Source organism: Salarias fasciatus, chromosome 7 (genome assembly GCF_902148845.1).
Source record: "Salarias fasciatus chromosome 7, fSalaFa1.1, whole genome shotgun sequence".
Classification (NCBI taxonomy): Eukaryota; Metazoa; Chordata; class Actinopteri; order Blenniiformes; family Blenniidae; genus Salarias; species Salarias fasciatus.
The window spans coordinates 18,837,603-18,859,953 of NC_043751.1; the positions used below are offsets into that span (position 1 = coordinate 18,837,603).

At 43.1% G+C, this 22,351-nt stretch overlaps 1 protein-coding gene across 1 annotated transcript in view; it reads right to left on the minus strand.

The window, feature by feature from the left end:
• Positions 1–22,351, minus strand: part of sema4ba (sema domain, immunoglobulin domain (Ig), transmembrane domain (TM) and short cytoplasmic domain, (semaphorin) 4Ba) — a 41,708-nt gene that overhangs the window by 12,688 nt on the left and 6,669 nt on the right. Inside the window, exon 2 of the mRNA XM_030095744.1 lies at positions 10,382–10,782. Within this exon, the coding sequence (XP_029951604.1) occupies positions 10,382–10,499 (118 nt within the window). The 5' untranslated portion in view covers positions 10,500–10,782. The remainder of the gene's footprint in view (positions 1–10,381; positions 10,783–22,351) is intronic.

A 22,351-nucleotide genomic window follows, 5' to 3' on the forward strand; every position in this document is an offset into this window, starting at 1 on the left:
TCCAAGAAGCCGCTCATCAGAGGAGGAGAAAGTCCTCTTTCCTCGGCAGGTGGCTTTGCTCCAACCACACTAACGCCTCCTGACTGTAGCCCAGGGTTAAATCATCAGCTCTCCTAATCGCTGCTTTAAAGGCCCGCGTGTATCTCCCATTTGCAGCAGTCTGAAGGCTTCCACTGCCAGCCCAGCTTGAACAACTTGTCCTAATTGCTTGCCAGCATAAACAGAAAGAGTGAGCTGACAGTAACTTAAAGTGACTGAAGCCGAGATACGAGACTCCTGCCCCTGAAATGTGACGAACGAAGGGGGAAGGAAAATAACGGGGCTGATAAACTCCAGTTGCTTCACAGAGTGAGGTCCTCTATTGTTTTTCTCAGTGATGGTGTTTCATAGTTGATCTTTGTGATTCATTCTTTAATGATCGCTCTAAAAGACAGGACAGAAATCGATAAGCTGCACTTCAAACGAAGCTAAAAGAGAGCTTTGTTTTTCTTCAAACTAGGTTCACAACAAGTTTCACATTCACATTTTACGCATCACGTTTCAACAATAACTTGTTAAAGAATATTATGTTTTATTCAACTATTTTTTTAGGTAGGTTAAGGAAGGTGTAATTATTGTTGTGCAGTTCTGACATTAGCTGCACTGTCTAATGACATCAAATAGTCAGAAATCTCAGTTATTTCACTAAATTTCAGAAATAACAACATTTAGATTTCCGGTTCATGACCAGTTTATCTTGATAACCCCTTTTGAAATCAGCTTTGATGCTGTTTTCTGACATGTGATCATCCCACCTGAAACTTGAACGTGTGAGGCTCCAGCTAAATGTTTATTCAGTCGGAAATTACAGTGCAAACTGAGTTCAAAGAGCATGATATGAAGGCGCACTGCCTTGTTAAAATAAGTCCCTGTGAGTTCATTTTAATCAGTCGACTGAGTTGAGGCGCCTCTTCTGAAGAATTTATTTCAGTCTAAATTCACAAGAATTACAGGCATAGTAGAGCAGAATTGGATTACAACCACAGATGCTGGTAATAATTAAAGATATGGCACTGAATCCACTCCAGATAGGCTCATTATGTTCTAACAACGTGTTACGAACCCTGCAGCACGAGTGCCCCGATATAACCCCGCCTCGGCGAGGAGGTGCAGGAGGTTGAGACACTTCCTCTCCCTCAGGAAGACATGTTAATAGCAGCCCATCACTACAGCAACGGCGAGGCGTGCTGGAGTTAATTCTGTCTGTAAAACCGCGAGAGGCTCCGCTCAACATACTGTACAGGGACCCAGCGGGGCCGTTCCCTCTCCTCGTCCCCATCGTTACGGGATAAATGGTGCGCCGCTCCAGGGCCCGCTCTGCCCTCCCCCTCCCCCGCAGAGCCCTGGGCAAATTTAAACTGTGATTTACAGAGAGAGAAAGACAAAATGCCAAAGCTTGAACCTAAACAAAAGCTTTGAGGGATTTTCAGAGAGGAGGATATCTACACAATTACTCTCTGGAGTCAGATCTCCACTGACATACTTAGCAACCACAGATGACAAAGAGAAACAATACAGCCCCCCAACTGAGTGTCATTAGAGACATCCTCCAGGGTTTTGAAAAGCCTTTCCTTCATCATTCCAGTAAAACAATCATTTTTCTGCAAAGAACTACTGGTTGACTGAGCTGTGTGTCCCAGAGGGAGTGGGTGATTGTTAACTGGAGCTCCGAGATCCAGAAGACAATCTTAAAGCTACAGCAAGGTGTTTGAAGGACTGATTGCATGTGTGTGTCCACCTTACAGCTCAATGAGAGGATTTTACAGCAGCCTGCATACGTAAGTAAATTGGAAAAATGTGCCAGACGTCCGTCTTGGGATTCGGTGGAGGTCAAAGTAGTGTAAAAAGAAGACATATTCTAATCAGAATCATAATAATAAAGTCATATCTCCAGCTCTGATCTCACTGAGCTCACTGTGAAAAAATGCCAGTTAAACCCATCAGACGCTGACGGATTTACACGCCTGTGGCATGACATACACTTGACATTCACATAACAAGAGAAAAAAAAAATTACTGGCATTTGTGACTGTCCTGCGATGGATGCATGGATGTCGTGCAGCGGCTGTGTGTGACAGATATACAGAACTGTGACGATCACTGTGTTGATCATATAATCACGAGCCCCTCCCCAGTCCAGAAGACATTTGTTCATCAGACGTTTACACAGACTTACAAAAGACTGAAAGGAAATCTTTTTAACCTTTTAATTCATGAAAACTTAAATGAGAAGGGTTAGAGGTGGTTTTGAGACGTTCGCGACCTTCAGCGTTCACACACAGCCCAGTGGGACAGAACTGAAAGCCAAGTGTTATGTTGTACTTGCTGCATTCTATGACCTTATGGTAATATTCCAACTATACAGTTGATCATGTGTTTCTACTACAGTGACAATATTGATTCGTCTAGATAGAAAAAAACACATGTAATCTGACATGTGAAGGATTTCCATTTCTAAGACTTTGTTAGTTACGTAATTAACAATAAAGGCTAGAAGATTTAATGTTTGAGTCAATAAAGTCATGAATGTTCACTAATCCCACACATTCAGCTCTAAAAAAAAGTCATCTGACATTACAGACTAAATGATCACAAACATAAAAGAAAGTACAGTACGAGATTATTCAGTGGGAAATACTGTCAGCTGCAACTCCAAGAGACCCCCAGGCTACAAAAGCCCCGGTTCAATAACCCACAGGGTCAAACGCTGTACAGTTACCCTCAAACCATGTCTGGCGATTGAATGCATCCTATGTGAACTCGCTTTCCCCGCTCCACCCCCCCCCATACACCACAGTCTCTTCAAGAGTCTCCTCTATTGTTGTTTGATCGTCTGAGGTCGGCTCCTGATGGGTCACTCCATGACAGCGCAGCCCCAGAAATGCTGCGGCGCACGAGAAGCAGACGGAGGAGTTCAAAGAAGGAGCGCAGGACTGAGAGAGCAGTTTGTGTCTGCGACAGAGGAAACGTATCGGAGAGGGCAGAGCTGGCCACCGTGTCACCCGGCAGCAGGTTCCTTCAGAATAACAACATGAAGGAAAGGTCATCGTGAACAGTAGATTATCTTCACCCCGAAGTGACGAGAGGGGTTTGTTTTTAGGGTGCAGCGTTTCAGCAAAAACATGGAGTAACGCAAATCTGCTTAATCCTGTGCAGGGCTGTGTGGCGCAATGTCATTTTGAGAATGTAAAAAAGAACATTTTAGGTACTTGTGTTAAAATTTATTTAGTAAAAAAAAAAATCATTCAAGTATAAATATTTGAAAAAAAGTCCACTTAAATAGGATAACTAAGCATTGATACTTCAAACCAGTCTTGTACAAATGTTCATCCAAAAATGAAGTTGAAAGATGTGTTTAAAGCTTAGAGATCCAACAAATACTTCAGGCTGGATTTCCTGCAAGTTTTTACAAAACTATTATTTTTTTGGAATTCATTTTTTTCCTCAGTCCTCTGAGATACATCCGGTCAAGATATCGGCAGAAGTGAACGGCAGCAGTGTCGCTCGAGACGCTCCCATGTCGGTCAACATTTTTCACCGAAATTACTTTCTGCAAAATAAAATGTCCCTGTAAAAACTGAAGTCTGTGAATCGTCCAGAGAACCCGGGACTTGGGTTTCTGCGAGGGAAAATATCCACTGAGTGACTCAGTGGATGTTTTTCAAACAAAGATTGAGTTCACCGAAAAATTTCCTCCTGGACGCAGCGTCTTTTCAGAGGTGGATATCTCGAAATCTCAGCAAACAATCGTTTTGCTCGAGCAAATTATTTTTTTTTCTTAATAATTTGCTCCTGCTGCTCTGAGGGCTTGAGAGTCAGAATCACAAAACACCAAACCGCCACATTTCTGTTGGATTGATGAATCTCTTCTCAAACAAGAGAAACAAGCTCTTCGTCCAGCTGCAACTAAAAAAAAAAAAACACACACACACAAAGAGGGAGCCAGCAGACAGCTGGAGGGCTTTGCACCTCACCATGTCATTGACTCCAGACCTCTGAACCCTGGAGTTTAAAAGAGCAGCTTTGTGCGGTCGGAGCGCTTCATGCGTGGCCTCTCCTTGCAAGTGCACGAACAGCGGCGGTTCAACCTCTGACAGCTGCAAGCAATACGAGATCATTGCCATTATTATGTAATTAAAAGTCATTTCTGCAAATGACACTGCTAAATGGACTGAAATACTCGCAGAGGCTGACTTGCTAATCTATTTAGAGGAGAAATTAATTATATTGGGCTTAAAGGAATCCCACTACAATTTTGGAGCAGATTCTCTGATTGGTGTGCGACCAAAAAAGAAAAAAAAAAAAAGTGGAAGAATCATTAAAAGTGTGGAACATCCCCTCTGGAGAGGGATTGTGGAGTAATTTGTCCCACAGTGACAGAAAATCTAAAAGCCCTCTTTTGTAGGCCAACTGTAGCGGGCTGATTCAGACAGTGCCCTCCCTTAAGAGGGGGCAGCCCTTATCAGCTCTTACAGATGTATGTTCAGGAGATCGGGAGATTGTATACCTCATTTAACGCACCCGCTCCTGTTTGCTTTCTGCAGAACTACAAGAAAACATTGTTACGATCAAAGACGGACTGCATGTGAGTGTAAAAGTACATAGAAAATGTACAGAAAGCTTCCCCAGCATCAGATTTCTGCCTAAAACTGAACTGCTGTACTACGTGTGAGCAAATAAAAACATTGTCACGTTACAAATGACTCAGGTTATGAAGATTCATGCTGATCACAGTTTCCAGGAAGAAAAGAAAAAAGGCTGCGTCTCTTTGTTGTCCACAAGTGCGGGCAAAGGATGCTCATTATAGAGCATCTATGAGGGGAAATAAGATGACCTGCTTCCAGGCTTCTGATATACACGACCCAAATACTCATGTATGAAAGAATGCTCTCTAGATCATCTTAGAGGGCAAGGTTCACATTGTAACCTGGGTTGAATGGCCACAAGATGATGCACTTAACACAATTGGATGAGGCGAATCATGTTGTTTAGAACAGGATTACCAGGAGACGCAGTAAGACATACATGCAACTAAGCAAAAAGGGAAAACAATCTCACAGTGCCACTGCACTTTCAGCTCTCTTTAATGACTTTGTTAGAAACAGTGAACTAATAAAGCTGTAAAGCGTGGTTTAACACCGAAATCGCGTCGAGATGCTTCACATGAGCAGTCAGATGAACCCATCCGCTCACACGATCACAGTCAACCATGAAGATGGCGCCTATAGGACTTCAACAGATTGAATAAATGATCTGGTCTCGCAACTGAACCGCAGTCGCCTCCAAGAAGCCGTCATACAGTGTTCTTATAAAAAAAAAATAATACATTCATTCAGATATTCATATTCTTGCAGCCACTATTCCACATGAGACTGAAAATACCTACTCCTTTCTCAGGCATCCTTCACAGAGAGACGTGTCCAGTGAGAGCACCACGGGAGGAGCAAGAAGAAATAAATCCTCAGTGTCACTGTTGGGAACATGTGATGCAATTTATTTTGGCTGTTTTCTAAAGACACCGAGGGCCGACAGCCGAGCAGGGATACCTTTACAGTAGCATGATCTTGTGAAAATAAGAAGACAGAAATGACATTCATGAGGAGGGAAGAAAAATGTTCAGAGGCAGCTCAGGGAGACGGCGGGGATAAATCTCTGCTTCCCTTTGTCTCCATCTACCAACTGTACTTGTTCAAGGACTTTGCTTGGGATGGGAACAGAAGAACCCTTGTAAAATCCAATTGCTTTCAGAAAGAAGTGATTAAGACCCTCTACTGCGACTGAAGCAATGAGTGGTGCAACAGGAAGCCACAGCGCCAACAGGAATCCATGCTGGGTCAGTGTCAGGCCAGTGCCAGGGTTCCCACTACTGCCGCATTGTCTGGTGACATCAAGATGGAAAACAGCCCACACAGGGGCAATAACTAAATTCTCTAAAGTAATTTTAAACTAGCTATTAGGAGCTACCGCCGAATGGGTAATTGTGTGGGAAAGCAAACCTGGGAGGCTGAAGGACAGAGGCAGAAGCATCTGGAGTGCATTAAGACAACAGGCCAAGAGGGTCAAGTCACCAGGAGATTCATTAGGCAAGCTGTGAGCCTGCTGTTTGTGTTGGTAAATTGCGGAGCTGCGTCTTGTTAGCAGGATATTGTCTCCGCTGCACCGTCCCGATGCTGAAATAGGTGGTAATTTTGAACAGGGCTCCAGGAAGCAGAGGCCAGAGAGTCATATTGTGAACCCTGCAAATACTGAGAATGCTGAGGAAAAGAGCAGAGATTAAAATAAGTGCACTGGATGTGCACGCAGCAGGATGAGCAATAAAAAGCACTCGTGGTGCAATTTATGGTGGGATAGTGAAGTGTGGTGGCAACATAATTAATCTGTTAACGTTTATACACAACACTCTGTTTCTCATTTATTAAAACCATTATTTCTAAAAGCGCGGCACCCTATAGCATCCTCTTCTCATGAAAAATGTCGATAAGGCCTGCCGACAGTGCCACTGAAGCTGACCCAGGATTAACCAGGATAATGCAAACCAGCTGCTGGTTCATCGGAAACTCAGCGTGACCTCGTCTTCTGGTGTGAACAACTCCGGAGGAAGAAGAACAAATAGCTCCGCACGGGGTCCTGGCCAGGTCTCGGCGTACAGGAGCACCCCGACCCCTTCGGGCTGTGGGATCACTGCCCTCACAAGGCCCCGGAAATTCGTGAAGCAAGTCGCTTCAGCCTCTGGTGGCTTTGATGTCAGGTCCGTCTCACCTGGACATCAGCAAAGAGAAGCTGTGTGAACAGCTTATAAAAGTCAATGAGCAGAGTTGAAAACAAAACGCAACAAATTAATCCCTCAAGACTGAAATTTTAATCCTACTTGGAAAACAAGTACTTATTTCAACAGTTTTAACCTGTTTCATTGATGTTTGGATTAGAATGGTCGTCCCACGAGAAACCGACAACATCCACTGCCTTCTACTGCAGACTGATTAAAAAACACGCCAGCAGGAGGGACACATGACAGCATCTGAAGCAGAGAGCAATTTACATTTACAAGGAATATTTGGAGAGAATAAAGTCTTTTTTTTAAACTGAGATCAGAAAAGGTTGAAAATTAATCAACTGAATCCACCATATTGCCTTTATATTCTCTACTCCTTAAATCATGCATGTATGGAAAGGGAAACCACTTTGAAACTAATAAATACTGCTTTGAGTGGACATCCAAGTGTGCAGTGTGCCTCCCCTGGGGGGCACCAGTGAGCTTCAGGGGGGGGCCGAGGAGGCAGGAGCAATCAGAGGTGCCTTTTCCATGATGTTTTCCCTCAAATTTTAATAGTGATGATATAAATTAATAAATGCTGCAACTCTGTATAAGAACAAGTTTGTGTGTGCACATGCACGTGCATGTGTGTGTGTGTGTGTGTGTGTGTTGAAGTTGTGCGTTTCAGCCGTCAAATTGCATTAGCATTTCTCATGTCAGAAAATCTTTACTGCTCAACATCCGTATATCAGCAAGTGAGCAAACACTATAATAATGAACAACATAAACTGGGAATAAACAGTATAGTTCACTGCCTCTGTTCTGTTTTTGTCCTGCTATACACTTTTTCTTCTAATTAGGTACCTCAACATTTAAGAAAATTACTTTTACGATGATACATCGGTGTAAAATCTACACTAGAGAACAGAAATGACTTAGATGATCAGAGATTATACATTTGTTAATTCAATCAAAAGTAAAGAAACAAAGTCAAAAATAAAGTTTTCACTTTGCAGCGTCTTTTCAACGGCGACTCTGAGTTTCCAGACATTAGTAAATCTCTTAACAAGTGACACGGCGGAGTGTGTTTAAGCATTCATATCATGAAAAAAGTGCTGTTCAGCTATGTTGCATCTACACAGTATTGAAAAGCTGTTATCTCACTTGACACCACTGTCATTTTGAATTACTCAGGAGTGGCTGATTCATCTGGTCCAGACATGACAGCTTATAAATAATTAAAAGTGCTTCACTCCCAGGGCGACTGTGGGCATGACCCCTCGGCAAAATTAACGCGCGACTGTCACACGATGTGTGGCGGAGCGCCGAGCACATCCACAGGAAGAGGCGGGCAAACTAAACGGCTTATAGGTGTGCCTTTAAATAGTCTTCCAAAACACTAAGCCATTCAGCATGGTTTGCATTAAACCCTGGAACAAAAGCGGAGAGAGAAAAGCAGATGCAGGCTTTACTCCCTGAACCCATGATCCGTGCTGATAGGCGCATAATGAGAACCAGACAAGTGTTCACACCATAACACATACAAATCCCCATTCATTATTCATGGCAGATTACCCTCTTCATTAAGGCAGAGGCGGAGACCAAGGGACAGAGGGAGAGAGCGCACAAGAGGGAAGGGGAGGGGAATCTGGTCTCTGAAAATATAACCGGATGAGGATCAGCCATGCAGGCCTGTGGTCTGCCCACACCGCCGAGGTTCAAGCATGCGAGCTGTCAAGCTAACTGGCATCCAGAGAGGACAACAAGGACCAGAAACCATGAAAAGAAGCAGGCAGTATAAAGTTCAGGTCCCACAGGCCTGCAGCTCCGCATTCTGCTTTGATACTGTAAACACAATGTGACAAAGCCTTTCTGCAGGAGGCTGGAAAATGTCACTGTAGCAGAACTGACATTACCATAGCAAGTCAATGACTATCAGCAGGACACGTTAACCCTCCTGAGCTGCCCCCAACTTGTTCTTTCCCTTGCATCACAATCCAAAGCCTCAAAACGGGTCTGCAAAGATATTCTTAGCGGGGCTTGCTGTATAAGCCTAAACTAAATTACAACAACGTCTAAGCTGTGAACCACTTCAAGATATGTCAGAGGGAGCTGATAAAATGGCTCCTTGTTAAGTTTTATGGGGGACTGTAACTACCTCTGTTGTTAAAGCGGTGTCGTTTCCTGCATGACCCCACATGGAAAGGTGAAACCTTATCACTGTGGTCAAACTTATGGCAACATAAAAGCTAATGACGAGGGATACGCATCCTGAGCCCCAATAATATTGCTAAAACAGACGAGCTGGAAAAGATATCCCACCTTTAATAGCTTCAGATGCACTGAATACGTGGAATAAATAATGGAACATACACAGCGGACTTTTGGCGCGTGGGTTTTGTGGTGTTGTTTAACATTGGCTGCACACCCTAAAAGCCGATCTTTCATCGGAACGGGGAAAAGAGTGAAAGCGTCTTTTCAGTGAGTGATTGATGGCGTGCGTTGTTGTGAAATGCTCTGCCAGGGCCGAGTCGAGGGCTCTGCTGAGGCTGGCAGTAGAGAAAGATTACCTGTTGCTACAGAGGTGGAAAGGCACAAGCTCAGACAAGCAACAAGCCTCTTCTATAGAGAAGCTCGGCCGACTCAACATCGGCCCCGGCGCTGGAAACTGAACCCACTTCTGGAACAGATAACTAACAAAGATCCATCAAGACGGCCTTCTCTGACACGACTTTAATGAGTATGAGTCACTAACTTGTTCAAGTGGCCTCACTGATCCCATATTGGATCATCTTTTTTTTTTATTTTGCATGGCGCTGCCAGGGTACAATTAATGTTTAAATCCAACTTGTCAGCTTAAGTGCACATATCATTTGCATAATTACATCAGAGCGGATCACAACTGTACTCAGTACGAATGGCTGTGGCACCATCTATGAAGAGAGCAAAAAAGATTTATGCACCAAAAAAACAAACTGCACAATAGGTGAGTTGAACTGAATCCCGGACACTGAATCAGGAATATTTACTCTTTCACAAACCACAATCATTTTTCAAGCGAGCGCAGACTTTACAAAAAAACAGGTTACATAAGAGTAATAACTCCGCTGTGCGGTGAGACTATGTCTGACTGCCATCAGTAAGCCCCAACACAACAGGTCTCTTCATTTTTGTAATTACCGTCTGACCTGCAGGTCCTCGACGGAGGCATCCCGACAGAGCAGCTCGCACTGGCTGTGTGGATTTACATGGAATTCAAATCGACTAGACAAACACCACTTCTCCCAACTAAATCCTTTTAGCTCCCACAATGGACACATATGATGTGTATTGATCGTTGTTCTTCTAGTGGACAGAGTTAATGAAGAGGGACGCCATAGGGAATTGTCTGATCAGCAGAAATGGAGAGCTTTGTCATGGATATGGACCACTTCAACTCAGATTGGTGGAAAAGGGAAACAGCGGTTTCTGTGGACTGTTAACCATGCAAGTCCCAATGCAAATAGATCGGATGAACCCTCCATCACACAGGCGGCCATATTTGGTAACTTCCACTGTGACGGATGTTCAAGAGGTTGTTAAACTTACTGTAGGAGAAAGTGAGGCGCGGAGTGACGTCGTTCTCCATGGCGGCTGTCCGAAAGCCTCCGACAAAAAGGACGGCGTAGGCTGATAGACAGAGCCAAGCCATCGTCACTGTCCACATGCCTGCCCGGGACTGCCAGCCGACTCTCAGTATTTGCCTTTCAGGTTTTTTGGGGAATTCATGAAGAGTGTCTATTTAACCCGTGTTTATTTTCTCTCCCTCTTTCTCTGGCACTCTTGTAATGCAGCTCCAGGCTCCTTGAATGGGAGGCACTCCGCACTCCGCCGGCTCTGCAGACGACGATGCTGGTGTGGAATGGCGACCTTTGACCTCAGAGCACAACAGAAAGCCTCCTTCGATGAGCCTCCATGCAAACGCCACACCCCGGGCCCTCAGCTGGGATCTATGAAGACAGAAGAACAAGGTTTAACATAAGTGTATTTTATTTTAAAAAAAAAACTCAGGTTAATCATTTGAGGATAAAGAAATTAATCAACTGACTCATCAAAAATGTGTGCCCTGTGAGTGAAAAATAGTAACAGACAGGTTGAAGAATACGCATCAATATGTGTTTCCTTAGCATTGATAGATCAGCAGCAGTTTGCATTGATCATCCCGCAATGAAAACCTGACTCCTAGTATGAAGATGCTACAGGACAGTTTAATGTCTCGAACAGTGATTCTCACATTATTACAGCACGTTCAGCTTCTGTTCACGCTGAATGAACTGTAGCCACGAACAAAACTGTCTGCGTTTCAGTGCGTGCTTGACTCTGCTCAGCGCTCCAGTCAGGTTAATTTGATAGTGTCAGACAAAAACAAACTCCCAAAGCCATAATCTCCCTCTCTGAGCGGCACATACCTGCTCCATTGTGCGCCGCTCTGGAAAGAAAAGAAAGCACAGATTTCTTGGAAATCCTTGCTAAAACCTTCAAGACAATGAAGAGGTGTGGCGCCCAGATAAGAGCTCATATTACAGAAAATAACAGAAGCTCCTGCTTCATTGGATTGACTTCAGTTTCATTACTCAGGAAAGGCATACTACCACCTATCCCAAAGTAAGACTTTGATTCCCACAGGTCATAAAAGACTTTAGTTTTGCCTGCTCTTCTGTGCAATGACAATTTTATGGTGATAAAACCAAACCCAAGACTAATTAAGGTCAAACCTCTGCGTAAGCCTGCAGTTCACTTTAATCCAGATCCTTATTGAGGTCGACGCCGTCAATCTAATTCATCTAATATACCAACAACATATTTTTTGACAAAACATGACTGATCTAAAAGAAATTAGGAAAATCCAGGGATGCTAATGAAGTGAATACAGTTAGACAAGGAAAGAAACTTAGCAGACACGTCCCAGCTACAACTGCAAATACTCCATTACAGCTGCCACAAGGATCTCCTTGTTAAATGCAACCAACGGGAGATTTGATTTCATGTGAGGTATGGCGATCGATAGCGAAACGTAGCAAGTAAAGCTATTCCTGGTCTCTATCAGGGGGGATCTTGACTCTTAGTCAATAAGCAGTCTGACGCGTCCCGCAAAACACAGACGTCTCAAAACTTGAGCCAGGAAGGAAGCCTGTGATAAATGCCAGAGGAAAAGTCACAATGACGGCTGTTTCTACAGCCGCGGTATCGCATGAGAACCAAGAAGCCCCTGAAATACTGCTATGAAAGGCTGCGGACCTCCTCTGCGCTATTTGCCAAAATGTTACAGTAAAGCCGAAGGCTGGCGGACACACCCACTCCCATCCGCATGCTAAGGCAGGAACCTTAATGTCTCCTTCCAAAGTTTGTTATTATGGTCGTCTTTTACATGTGAAAATCTATTTTTGACAAGCCGAGGGCAAACAAATCCTCTATAAGTAGGTAAATATCAAAGAATGGAGACTGTTTATGGAGCGCTTGTGTTTATTCTTTAATCAGCAATACTTGTTCAAGCATAAACCTGTCCTGTAGTATAAATAAATGCTGTGCAAGTAGCAGCAATGTCCTTGAGTGTTGTTGCACCAAATGCCAGGATGCAATGTATTATCTAGCAAAAAAAAAACAAAAAAAAAAACAACTCTTTGGTTTTGTGGCTGAGGATGAGACACAGATGCTTCTGCTGAATTCCCTCATTTATTTAAATTATTTCATCTTTTGATCACTGAATTTGCTGGTTTGTTAAATTTGGAAAGTTTGACACATAAGTAACTGATGAAAGTCGCAAGTATTCTCAAGACAATAAAACACAGACGCTGAGGCATGATGTGGATCACAGAGGTTCAGAACATTAGTTGTTTGGAGTCGTCTCAAGATCCCTCTCAGAAAAGTTGTAGACCCACTCTCTCCTCGCTGATTTTTCAAACATTAAAAAACAAAAAGGCAAAGAACATTCCCACCCTCACTAACTTGCATGAGAGAAGTGATATGTCTTACCAACGTGTCTTTTTACTCAAATTGAAATGTGCAACAAGCTGAAGGCAAGCAAATCTCAGATCTCAACCAAGGATACCCCTAAGAGAGTCCCTGACCCCAAACTGTGAGCCACTGCTTTAGAGGAGCAAGTTTGAGAGAAGAAAATGACAACTTTTTCTTCAAAGTTTCATTTTCATTTTTCACTATTTCACAGGACGGATTGGAGATAAAGCTCTAAAGTGAAAATGATGGAAAAAGCCTGGATACTGAAGAATGTGGACCTACAGCGGCGAGACTGCGGCTCTTAATGACCCTGATGACAAAAGCAGACAAAGTTATGGAAAGCATCTGCCTTTGAAAGTCCTGGCTCAGGTTTTTGGACACAGCCTCTTGTCAGCAGTGACGTGAGACGCACAGGGCGACCACAAACATCATTAGCGCCCTTTATGTGAAGCGATTCATGGCGAGACTCGAGCGCGACGCGGCCGGTAACATTAATCCCGGCTTTGTGTGACAGTCGGAGAAATGAAGCCCGCATGAATCAGACGATCGAGGTACGTAGCGGGAGTTTGACTCGGTCTGAGTACAAGAACAAGGGCCCCTCTGACAGCACAGAAATCTATATGCACCCCTTCACTCCGCTGCTCTCTCCTGCATCATGCATAAACTGAATCATCCCTTTGACTCTCGACACAGATGTGATAGTGTGCTCTGGCTATGGATGATTCTCTCCCATCCATCCCGCTGTGATCTCTTAAATCCTTGCAGGTTTGCTTTTCATAGTCTTTTTTTATCGCTCTCGACAGAGCTTGACATCATTATTTCAACTATCAAATTATTCCCTACAGATTAATAATCATCCAAAACAAAATAAGAGACATTTGATTTTTCAGTGGGACACAGACTTCTTGAAACAGCACAAATAAAAGTCATTCATCTGTTAGTTAGCTGCAAGAAAGCAATAACAAGGAAATGGCTCAGTAAGGAGCCCCCATCAATTTTAGAATGGAAAGAGATCATTGAGGATGTCTACGCTGTGGAGCGTTTCACTTTCTCTCTCAGATATGCAAATACTGAATTTGAGAGGTAATGGAAACCCTGGAAATCATTTACTAATTTAATATCATGACATTTCTTGTTCATGTTGCACCTGTTTAGTTGTGTTCTGTACAAAGGTTTCATTGTATTTTTCATTGTATTAAGAATTAAAAAAAAGGAATTCATATAAAGCAAACCAAGCTCAATGTATGGTTAATCACATGGTTAATCTTACTGTCTATACAGTGACTATAGGACAACAGAAATGTTGAGTTATTGCATTAAAGTTGAAAATGACATGTAGCATAAGAGTTTTTTTCATTTACAGTTACTGATTTTGTTTTTAAAAGAAAAAAAGGATCCTCATCACACTGAAATAAATTGCCAGATACAAGAATTAAACCACTAGACTTTAGGGCTGCTCTGCATTTTTCATTTTAAAGCTTCTGTCAAAACAAACAATCAAAAAAAAAAAACACTTTCACTTTCAGTGAAATGAAAGTTTTATTTTTGATTTGCACAGGAAAACAAAATGATTCTGTTACTTAATTTTGTCTGTTTGCTAAATTAATTTTCAGGAATGTTTTTGACTTTTTGCTGCGCCACAGTTTTGACTTCAGTTTTCAAGAATTTCCTTAGTTTAGGGGGGAAAAAATAGATTTCATTTTCAGGTAAAATGTGTCCTGTTCATCTTGAAAGATTTTTTTTTTTTTAAATGTTTTTTCAAAAGTTTTCAAATGATTGTAGAACAGTTCTTTGGTTTTTGTCTTTCTTGCAAGTAGGTGTGGGGATGTCCCCACTTTAAAACTGCTGCAGTCATGATGTTTCACAGGGTTCAGCTCACACTCTCATCACCTCTGTCAGAAAAAGCAACAGGCCCGACAGTCTGAGCAGTGAGAATAATTAACCAGGAAAGGGAAGAGACTGTAAAATGAAGCAGTGAGAAGTTCTGCTGGGAATAGAGTGTGAACTTGTCACAGGAGAAAGACTGATTCATTAACACTGTGGTAAGACAAAAAAAAAAAAAAAAAAAAAAAAGCCTCAGGAAAATTTGCAAAGCTGTCAATGTGAAGCCTTATAACTTTTACATTATAATTTTTATTCAAGAATGTATGGATTTCTTTCCGCACTGTCAAAGCCCTCCACAGTACAATATGTCACAAAAGAGGAAATACGTTATATATTTAACCAAACAGGGAAATTCCCAGCACACACTGCCAGTCATTTCCTGTAATAAAGCTTCTTGGACACCCTAAAACTATCAGTATGTATTATTCTAAGTCAAAGTCGGCCCAATGACAGGTCCACTTATGAGACCGGGAGTTTTATAAATAGCAGCAACGCGCATACAGCAGAAACAGGTGGCATCCCTGTTAACATTTGTTATTTGAGTAGAGTAGGAGGGGGTCAAGGCTCTCCGGATTCCTCACGCAGCCTGTTGACTGGAAAAGTGTTGACTGAAAAATACGACCTTTTGGCGCATCCGTCATGTCAAGACGCCACCTGTACAGGCGGGCACGTCGGAGGCTCACCCTCCCGCTGACCCGGGTCACATGTGGCCTCCGGCCCGCGATCGGAGCCTCCTCTCGGTGCCCCCTCCGCGCCCCCACGTGGCTGAACGACTCTCAGATGTGTGACGTGGAGGATATCGCCTGTCAGGGGGGAGGCTTTAATGGAGGAGCGCGCCCGCACGTACGGGCAAGAGTGGCTGATTTCACCGGCTAAACTGTGTGGGCGTGCGCCGCTGACACACTCACTGCACTGCTGCCACTGCCCTCGTCCGTTATTGTGCAACAGCACGTCCAGATATACCTGTCTGTGAGTAAGACATCACAAAAGTTTCCATCTCAAACAGCTCTTAGTGATTCATTACCCGAAACAACCCCAGAAACAACTCGAGGCGAGGCTGACAGATATGGAAGAAATATATAAAAACCCGTGCTTAGTTTACCGATAAACGCCACTGGTGCTTTTGGCCAATAGCACTGTAGGCAGTAGGAGGGTGGGGGTGAGTCAGGAGGAGAGGAAGAGTCTGAACATCAGTACTATGAATGGTAAAGTGAGACAGCTGGCTGACAGGATGGAGAGAAGGAAGGTCAATGCACTGTGTGTACAGAAAAGGAAGTGGGATTGTCCTGAGCGATGAACTTTTCAAGAGCGTTTTGGAGGTGAAGAGAGCTCCACGTCGTCAGATGAGTAGAAACACACTTGTTGGGGAACGGTCCAGCAACTACAAACAGCTTGCAAAGAGCAAAAAAAAAAAAAAACTTTGTCGTTTATCTGACTGTGTATTCAATTCCAGTTTCTCCATGTAGCATAAATTCAGAAGTCTGCATCTCTAATAAAGTAACTGCGATGTCTACAGAAACACCCGCTTCTTCCTGCTCGACCCATTTTAAAGTCCAATCCCCAGATCCAGCTCGGAATAATTAATGGCTCATTCGTGGCAGAGTGAAGCATACAGCAGTAATTATGACCATATGCTATTCCAAAGACTTTTAATTGCCTAATTAAAATCTTATTAAACTATTGAACAGAGATAGGGGACATTTTGAACTTAAGGTTCCTGGGAGTTAAATTCATCAAGCGTGCTTCTCCTTCGGGGCTCGTGACACTCGGTCAGGAACTGTGAGGTTTATCAAAAGTGCCCATAATCCTAAAACATCCCAAATTTGAGGGCATCAGGAATTAAGGGCGTATTGATAGATTAATGGAAAATATGACTGTGAAAGTGAATGAGTGTATTCCATCACCTTTCGTAAGGTTCTGTCTTTGAAATCCACACAAGTGGTCAAATCAACCCTGTCTCAGAAGTGAAAATATTCAATTTCATTCCATTTTCCCTCTTCGCACAAATTTCCATAACAGATGTGGCGCTCGCAGAAGCAGCTTGCTGATGAAATGTAAAGTAGTGGAACCGGGTCTGTCGCCAGGCCTGCTATCACTATCAACGCCAAAGTGGGTGAAAGAAGAGCAGCGGGGGCCCCACAATGGACGGGAGAGTGCTTTAAAACTGAGAGGGGCGAGGGCAAACGACAGGACTAAAAACACCTTTTTCTTCACTTGGTCTTCACATCAAACTGTAATTTCCTTATCAAGATTTGAGTTAGAAATCCACCCGAAGCTATACGGAACGCCTCTCTGACAGCCTTTTACAGTTCCAGACATGAAGAACGATCCTGGCACATTTTCTCCTTTTTGTGTTGTTGGTAAAGTTTCAAACGCAGATGAAACTGACAAAAAGTTTGCACTTTTCTCCTTCTCTCCACTCTCCTTTCAAACCCTCAAGAGTAAGCCGACACACCTTCAGGAAGACGCCTACACTGTTGATCTTGCTGAAATGGCTTATTTCTTTTCAGCTTTACCGTTGTCAAACTCTATTTTTCCAAAAAGGAAACACGCTCATTGTTTGGTTTTAATCATAATGCATTATTAATTAGTGAACACTTGTTACTTTACCTCATCAGTTCTGCCAAACTTTCCACGTTCACCAAATCAGCAAATTCAGTGGTGTGAAGTTCAGTCTGAAGCTCATTGTATTCTGACAATTGGTGCAACGCCATTTAAACTACAAGAGATGTTTGTGCTTTATTTAATAAATATTAAACACAAAGGTTCTCTGTAAACAGTTTCTATGCTCCAATATTTATGTACTAAAAAAATCCCATGGAGAAATAAGCCAACATTTCCATGATAGTGAGGATTTACTTACAGCTGGAGCTTTGTGTTGTTGCTGTAGTTGTATTAAAAGGCATACGTTGAGGCATCCACGTTTATCCTGCTAATCCCCTCAGAAGTGCATTTGAAGAAAAGAAATGAAGGTGCTGCAGTATTTCGTTGACGTCTGAGAACCTGGAATTGGACGCAGGTCAGATTTCTAGCTTTTGGAGTTGCGGCTGAAAACTCCGCCGGACTTAATGTCAGAGTCGTCTGCCAGGAGGTGAGAGGGTAACACGAGAGTCTGCATCAACCGTTGCTCGTAGAGGCAACAAGCTTGTCAATGACTATTTTATGACAGAAATGAAAAATAATAAAAGCAAATATAGGCTTATAAAACCCCGTGCGCAGTGTGAGACACTGAAGGTCTGTGTTTTTATGAGGTCTCCTGGCTGCTGCCAGACACAGGTGAGGAACGTTTCAGCCCTGGCTGCTGTAAAGTAGGTCAGGTCTGTTGAAACACTCAGTCCCATTCAAAATGTCTCCACTTGTTTGCTATGTTTTTTTTCTTTTTCTTTTTGTTTCCATTTGCTGGATGGAATATCAACCCTGATAAAGCCAGCATGTTAACTGACACTGACGCGAGGTGAAGTATGTCTGCGGCGCTTGTTTCCCTTCATAAGTCTGTGATTTGCAACTCAGCAAATGTGCCTTGTTTGGAAGAAAAAAAACATATTCATAAGGATGTTACAATGAAATTACTTTATATATCAAAACGCCATGAATCAGGAGTGCGGTTTAGCCGTTATCTACAGAAACCATCAACACCGTGAATGTCCACCTGTTCTAAGCAAAGAGAACATAATGCCTCTGTCAACCAATCACTAATCCCAACCCTCTGTACACAACTGTATCACATCAGCACACAATGACACACAGATCACGCATTAAAATGCATTTAAACAGCCTACACGGTGATATAACAGAAAATCAGTCACTTAACTGAGAAATTAAGAAAAGGAATCTTGTTAATTTGGAAAATAAGGAGCAAACTGTAACTTTTTATGAATGTTTAATTCATTCAGCTGCACCACAACACCATCAACACCTCCTCGCACCACCACCTGAAAATGTGTGCCATTATGCACACGAACGAATGAGCTCATCTCACACCTCTGTATGACGGCTGAGTCTTCACGCTTTCCAACCATAAACACGTCTTATTCCATCGTAGTAACACTTAAAAAGCTCAATAAAAACTAGAACTACCTTCCTAAATTAATGGGGTTTTTTTTAAAATACAAAATTAGAAAATTAACAACTGAAAACGCTGCAAAATCTGGATGAACCACGACATTAAACAACCTTCACTTAGCTATGTAACTTCTTGATGACAATTCAAAGAAATAATGTGCTGCTTGTCCATGTAAATTCAAGCACCATTCAATCAGCAACAGCGCACTGAAGTAGTTGTTCTCTTTGAAATTGATTAGGCTGGTGTGGCATCCATGAAAACGCCGGACAAAGCGGCGGAGCTGTTCTCCCTTGATGTCCGCAGCAAGAAGCTGCATGCATTCCAGTAGCTTAGAGGCTTAAACAGAAGCTCAGGCTATAGGCCACTGGGCAGGGAGCCGCACACATCCATCACTGTGCGGGACCGATAAAAAGCTCAAAATGACCGCCTCCCCACATCCCGCAGACCGGCCTTCAACTGGGAATCTGAAGTCTACAAGCTGTAAACCCTCCTGGTTCGAACCACGGTTCAAATCTCTCAAGCACATTCAGCGATTTCCATCATGTGGAGGAGCTTAAGATCTGTAAATGATGTGGAGAGATGTGATCGTCTATCTTTATATCAAATAACGGATTAATGAAGTAATCATTTTAGCTCTGATAATAATCTTCTAAAGCTAGAATAATCTGGGATCTTTGGAGTAGTTCAGATGACGACGATGCTGCAAACACACACACATGCATTCACAAATCTGGAGAAAACCCATGCATGCTAAGAGAGAATATGCAATTCCATAAGCCTGGGATCAAGCCCAGATTTTACTTCTAATCATTACATAATAATACCTTTTAGCAATATGGGAATGGAGAACTGGGAGTCTGTTCACAACATCAAGTTCATGAAACATGACTTTAGAAATGATCCTCAGGCAGCAGATTTGTAAAGTGTCCCTGCAGTCGTTTCGCTGGCTTTCAAACCTCAAGTTGACATCATTCACACATGAAATCCTCTGTATTTAACCTCTTTATTTGGCGCATCAACCACATTCAAATATCTTTGTGTGGGGAGTTGGCGTCCTTTATGTGAGGTCTGAGAGTGGGGCAGCTGCCCCCACATGAGGTGACCTCACTTAGCAAAGATCAATAGATAGCTGCACATTCCTCACGCCGAGTCTTCAGCAGTCACTTAAGCCCTGGTATCCCAGTCATCTGAGCCATCCTGCGAATCCTTTAGCGCGCTGATATTTGGGGTAAATTCCAATCATTGACATCCAATATCCCAGACGACCAGATATGACCTGCGGGGGCAGCGTATCTGCCCATTCCTACCAATCAGATGAGCTCTTGTCACTCAGAAGCATCAGCTAATAGGCGATGCTAATGCAGTCACTCATGGGTAAAACTGTCCGTCTCGCGTTGTTCGGTTTAGGTCATAATGTACTTGTTTGGACTTCATGTGCTTCCCCTGTGCATATCCTGTGTTTCCCTTTAAATCAGTCCCACACGCAGAAAAATTATCGGCCCCGCATTGATCGCTGGGCTGGATGATTTAATGGCTGACTGACTGTTCTATATAACCGGACAAGCATAATAAGGGGATTAGCGAGCTATCAGATGACAGAGCTCAGTGTGCTTGGCTGCAGGTATACAGGAAAATATGCTATACCACATGATGAGTTAATCATTGTCCAGACACTAAATGTTTCTTCATCTCAGATAAACAGAATCCTATTTGAAAAGATAAACGATCTTACAAAGCCCAAAGCTAAATTGCTCCCACTGGGCAGCAGAACTGCATTTCCAACACGAAAATGAAACTTAAAGTTCAGGTGCCTTTGTTTGTCATGTAAACCCACACGAGCGCACGCATGAGGGGCAGTCGGAGTCCTGACATGTTCACACGGCGCCCCCAGAGCGGGCTGCGTGTCAGTGGGGGCCGATTTAATGGAGCGATGGAGGTGAAATGAGGTGTTACTCGAAAGCCGGGCATGCTCACTGACAAATCAAAGGCACGCAAGATGTCCAGGCCGGTGTCCACCAACTTCTGAGTACAAAATGATCATGCAAACTAGGAATAACAGCATTTTTCTTTTCAAAACTATATAAAAATAAATTGTGTGTAAAGATCAAATTTATATGATCAGTATTAAAGTGAATTAGTGGTTGAAAACATTCAAGTCTCATGTAAACAAACATCTTCTCTGCCCAGTCACTCAATTCCCACAAGAGGCTCCTCAGTTTGTTACGCTGGACTCTGGCGCTAACGTGAGGACCCAAAGTGATTCATGCCATTATTTATAAACTGTATAATGTAAGGTCGCTGATCCATGACTAGGAACAGAATAAACAGACTTGTTTTGTTTGTATTACTGCTAAACACTGGAAGAAGTAGACAAACAGTCCAGACTTCAGACCACAAGATGCTTCTCTGTGTCAACAACAAATGCAAAACGCAGGAAACACAATTATAACTCTGACTCAGTGAGTCTTACTGACAAATCTGATTACCTGCTGGGGGAGATTCTCTTTTCATTAAAAGCACCGAGGCATCTGCTGTCACCACCGACCATAATAGCAAAAGTCATACCGGCGAATCAACAGCATTAGTTCCTGTGAGCTTAAACTGCACCTGCATGCTGAACGGTTTCATCCCCTCCAGATGTCTGGAGGCCTCTCCAGACCTCCAGCCAGCGCATCTATGACTGCCTACTCGACGGCCCAGACTGCGGTGGCTAACTGCCAGAACGAAAGCAGAGACGCGGGAGGGGATCAGAGCCCTGCAGCCACTAGAGCTGCACAAAAAGTGCTGAAAGGGCCCACAAGACGGCCTGTGTACTGTGTCCTAATATATCACATCTTCAATCCGATCTGATGAATTATTCACGCGATGCTATCTACTGGGCCTCTCACCTAAAACATCTGCCCTGCCAGCCCGTCTGCCAGCTCCGGCTTACACTCTGCTCTGCCACAGGAAGCTTTTAGTCTGCTCCTGTCCTGTGGTCTCTATTCCATTTAACCCCTTTGCTCGATCTCTATTTCCACCACTTGGACTAAAGGCAGGAAGCACTGAGGAAACGGGATCATGTTACAGTGACAAAAGACAGGATCTATACAAGATTTTCTAAGGAGGAGAGTGGATTTGCTACGACTGTGGAAATATCAGGCCTGTCAAAGCTGGCGGACGAGCCGCCTGCCGCCTGAAGATGTCTGAAGTGTTGTGAACAGCTCCACTCCAAGAGGGTCCTTCTGGCAAAAAGGGACATGACAAAGCCCGAATAACCGGGGACAATGGTGCACACTTCAGTTCTCAAAGGTTTTCGTGATGAGGTATTTGACTGGACATAAAACTAAATAAAACAAACTCATTCCCTCCTATTCTGACAGGCCAAACTTTTACAGATGAATGTCTTTCAGATGAGGATTTGTGATGAATACTTAAATATTTCAAATAATTAAACAAATGAAGTAGTGTGGGTTCAGTATTGTCACTGAAAAAACAATTCTCTGGATAATATATGTTATACAAAACTGCAGATTTCAATAAAAAGAACCAAAAACCTGAATATTATAACAAAATAACTTCAACCTTAGAACCTATAAATGCAGTCAGAGTCACACAATCACACGTTCAAACGGGAA